This window comes from Spinacia oleracea, chromosome 4 (assembly GCF_020520425.1).
Source record: "Spinacia oleracea cultivar Varoflay chromosome 4, BTI_SOV_V1, whole genome shotgun sequence".
NCBI lineage: Eukaryota > Viridiplantae > Streptophyta > Magnoliopsida > Caryophyllales > Amaranthaceae > Spinacia > Spinacia oleracea.
Window position 1 is genome coordinate 139,211,822 of NC_079490.1, and position 4,714 is coordinate 139,216,535.

A 4,714-nucleotide genomic window follows, 5' to 3' on the forward strand; every position below is an offset into this window, starting at 1 on the left:
CCAAAAGGTGTTAGAGCATGGTAATATTTAAGAAGAATCTAATAGGTTCATATATGATATTTAGTGAAGTATGCATGTCTTATGGGTGTAGAAACACAAGAGTTGTACAAAAGTTTTGGATAAGTTAAGAAGTTCCAGCAAAAATGCTGGTGTAGTCTGTAGAGTTTTTGATGTATGAAATATTAAATCAACTAGTTGGTATATCATAGAATCATACTACGTAGGTAATTAATTACTACGTACTCCGTAGTATATACCCTTGTATTAATTTAAGTTGTAAATTGGGAAATTGCATGAATTGTTGAATTGGAATTAGTAGATAAAGTGATAAACTTGAGACTGAAAACATGTTACAGAGTAGAAAATTCAGCAAAATTGTAAAAGCAATTAATTGAGGTGAAAATAAAAATGATAGAAAAAGGAGCTAATTTAACTTGAATTGAAAATGTGAGTTGAAATGGCTTGACCCTCCTCCAAAGCGGCCATGGTATCATACAAGGGTTGATTCAACGTCTCAGGCAACAAAAATCCAAGCAAACCACCAACAAAAGCACATACCGAAAAGACGATGAAAGGAAATGTTGTAGGCATGACTACCACAAGCGGGGCTAATATAGCTCCCATTTGAGACGCTTGTGTAACACATCCTAAGGCCGCATTCCTGACCACCGTAGGGAACAACTCTACTGTATAAATGAACAACAGGTTATAAGTTCCTGCCATAGCAAATATCCCTAATATTCCACATATCATCCTCAACATTCCATAACTCTTGTTCATCATGATCCCTAACAAGCAAAACACCCCACTAAACCACATTGTTCCAATCGTCAATGGCTTCCTTCCGAACTTATCCAACATCATAGCAGTTAATGTGAAGGCAGGCATTTCAGCAACCGCGTTGAGGAGTACATTCAGGTACAGGTTGGTGTCGAGATTGACAACATTTAGACTAAGTCCATAATATACAACCGCACAACAAAAGTTGATCATAAAGGCTAAGTAAAGGCGTACTCTTGTGACAGGTGACTTTAGGACGTCGATTAAAGACCCATTTATTGCAATTGCCTCCTTTCCTTGGAGTAATATGTCATCTATTTTATGGGTTTCAATGTGATTGGTCTTGTTTGCATATGCATTATCATCGAGTGTAAGCTCCACACCTAGTGGAATTGTTCTTCCATTAGTAAGTGCCATTTGACGCATGACTTCCATGGCTTCCTTGGTTTTACCTCGTACAAGGTACCATCTAGGAGATTCCGACAGAAAAGGAATGACAATTGTGATGAAGAGGAGTGAAGGTATTGAGGATGCTACGTAGAGGGATCTCCATGATGGGAAAGTGTATGCAATTCCAGATAAAAGAGCAATGCCTGTTGAGAAGAAATAAAAGGTTGACATACCAGCAACCCCACGTTTGGTTGCTCCAATTGGCTCAGTGGCTAGAACAAAGGCACACATACCAACCCCACCAGTGCCAAGCCCACTTAAGAATCGAAGGATGGTGTAGACGCCGTAGTTTGGGGAAAGCGCAGTCAGGCACCCCAGGATCCCATTCAATAAGCATATAATGCTTAATGATCCTTTCCTTCCTAGGGATGAATCTGATAGATGCCCAAATATTCCTGCTCCTGGAAATTAATACTACATCATATCGTTGCATTACCATAACAGTACAATACAGATCGAGTATAAAACCCTATACATTTTAGTTACACCTAATACAGTACATGACTCACACGTTGGTACCAAGTACAACTTAAATTTCTATCCAGTTATAGTAAAGCAATAGTACCCAGATTCAATTCGTTCACATATATGATATATCTCAATTCTCAGTGTTATAATAGACGTAGTCACCAATATCTACTACATATCTCTTAATTTTGTTACACCCGTCACTGAAACAAACCATTGTACTTTGTACATCGACGTCTGTCTTTCTTCAACTGATCCAGAAACAAATTAAATTGGCTATTTGTTTTATTCTTATCTTCTACTACTTTGACATTCAAGTTTACTTTCCCGATCATATCAACCATTTATAAGTCTTTCTCCTAAGGGGTTTAATTATATGATTTACTTTCCACTAGGGAAAGTATTTGTTAAGGTAATGTATATGATTTACAAAAACATGTACGTTTTCCATAAGGAAATTTATATGATTACAAGAATATGTTGCCTTTTTTTTTTTTAATACTTAATGGAATCCATATGATTACTTTCTCTCTAAATTTTCCCCCAATTATTGTTAACATATTTAGGATTAAAGGCATGTGTACGATAGGTCACACCTTACACAATTTCTTATTTACAAGCGGTGTACACTAAACATTGAATACTGGAGTAAAAGTTAACTCAAAATGTTAACAATTATCTATTTTGTTAGTGATAAAATTTTTCATTTTAACAAAAATTATTTCTCAAAAATCACTACTAATGTATAAAATTAATCATTTGAAATGTCTATCTATCAATTTTTTATATAATATAAAAGTTAATCAAAACATATTAAAAGTTACAAAAAACACATAACAGAGTAATTTGTTCAAAAAAATCGGTCCCATGGTTTTGTGTAACAATTGTCTTATAATAAATCAAGCACAACAAAAATGCAATGCCCATTTGCCAAAACTTGTATCTTACAAAACGGGAACGATACTTTTGGTACAAAGGAATATGCTAGCTAAATTCTAAGCCTATTTGGTAGCAATTTGTTTTGATTACTCGTTCAAAAGCAAAGCGATATCAGATCGATGTATAAACTACGGAGTAAAACATAGATATACGGAATACCAACAACTAATTATATAAACATAGATGAAAATATTTTCGTCTCTAAAAAATTAAAAATGATACTTGGTATGAAATACTTGATATCATGTTAACGACTAACAATATACTTGGTATATTTTCAACAACGAATTCAACCAAGATATGATTAACAAGATTATTTCCCACCGGCTAGATCTAACACAAGTATCTAATTAATTATTTATTTATCAATTTTTATTCATTAAAAAAAAGGATAAAAACAAACATAATCAGAGAATAAATAACGGAAAATGTGAGAGAATCTTTTGGCGTACCTATCATGCAGCCGAAGAAAAATATTGACTGCACCAATCCCACCTTATACTTGTCACCGCAAACCAACCCCCACTCCGCAACCGTAGAGCTGCCGAACCCGTCAACCCAATCCCACGAGCCCGGTGGTAGTCCACATACTTGAGTCTGGGCTTGACAACCCGGTCCAGTGCACCACCACCGAGGCTCGCGGTCAGCAAAGATCATAACCATAGTATGGAATGCCTCTAAGGCCCATGCTAGACTTGTTAATACAAAATGCCGTAATTGCCACCTACCAAATTCGCCGCAATATTTTTGAAGCATCTCATCAATGGTGAGCTTCTCTGAGCCGTTTGATTTATCATTAGCATGGTGAATTAACGGCTGTTGGAGGTCCCTCAGGTCTTGGGGGGTTTGAGAGGGCATTGTTTTTTTTATGAGAGTATATTTTTTGAGTACGCCGTTATATTTCTGGAACTTCGTTTCCGAATTTATATGAAAAAAAAAACTAATACTTCTATGTAATTTTATTTATTATTTTAATATGAATGTCCTTGTATTTCTCAAGGATGCACGTGATAACGGGGTGTGTTAACTGTATCCACACAATCGTGGGAAGATCAATATAATTAAGCTGATTTTGTACAGAAATCGTCAATTTTGATTTTGATCCAAATTTGACTGCCTAATCTAATCCAATCTAATATTACATATATATATATAAAGGAAGCATATTTGCTGAGCGCCATCTAGGATTACTAATGGTTTCGGCCAATGAAAAATAAGATTTCTAATTTCTTTTTGAATTAAAAAAATCAAATGCCACGTAGATAATTAATTAGGTGCCACGTAGATATTTTAATTAATTAATTATTCATATATACAACTCCATCGAAAATCAAACACTCTAATAATTAAAAATAATCAATTTCCACGTAGATAATTAATTAGGTGCCACATATATAAATATTTTAATTAATTAATTAATTAGTAATATATACAACTCCATCTAAAATCAAACACTCTAATAATTAAAAAATAAATCTAAAATAAAATTCATCCAAAATCAAACAATAATCTAAAATAAAATAAATAAAATTCAATTTAAAATCAAACATTAATCCAATATTAGAGCGCCACGTAGAAAATCTAATGGGTTCGGCCAATGGTAGAATATTTGCTGAAATATTAGAGCGCCACCTAGGATTACTAATAGTTTCGGCCAATGAAAAATAAGATTTCTAATTTCGTTTTGAATTAAAAGTATCAAGGGACACGTAGATAATTAATTAGGTGTCACGTAGATATTTAAATTAATTAATTACTAATATATACAACTCCATCGAAAATCAAACACTCTAATAATAAAAAATAATCTATTTCCACGTAGATAATTAATTAGGTGCCACGTAGATATTTTAATTAATTAATTAATTACATATATATACAATTCCATCTAAAATCAAACACTCTAATAATTAAAAAATAAATCTAAAATAAAATGCATCCAAAATCAATAATCCTCACACTTTAAAACATGCAAAGTTTAAATTACTATTGCAGCAATAGTGCTCTGTCAATTTTGCCCCCACTTCCCAGATATTGCCACGTGCACTCCAAAATCAATCTAATGGAGAGCATTTAG

General features: G+C 33.5%; 1 protein-coding gene across 2 annotated transcripts; it reads right to left on the reverse strand.

The window, feature by feature from the left end:
• Positions 1–262: 262 nt before the first annotated feature.
• LOC110776113 (organic cation/carnitine transporter 4) lies at positions 263–3,548 on the reverse strand. Of its 2 annotated transcripts, none has more exons than XM_056826442.1 (2): positions 3,090–3,548; positions 263–1,625 (listed from the first exon to the last, which is right to left on the reverse strand). In XM_056826442.1, the coding sequence occupies exons 1-2, from the start codon at positions 3,493–3,495 to the stop codon at positions 430–432; spliced, it is 1,602 nt and encodes a 533-aa protein (XP_056682420.1). In that variant the 5' UTR covers positions 3,496–3,548; the 3' UTR covers positions 263–429. The 2 variants fall into 2 exon arrangements, with proteins under 2 accessions (XP_056682420.1, XP_021836364.2); XM_021980672.2 differs by having other exon boundaries at positions 263–1,631; positions 3,090–3,547.
• Positions 3,549–4,714: the final 1,166 nt, after the last annotated feature.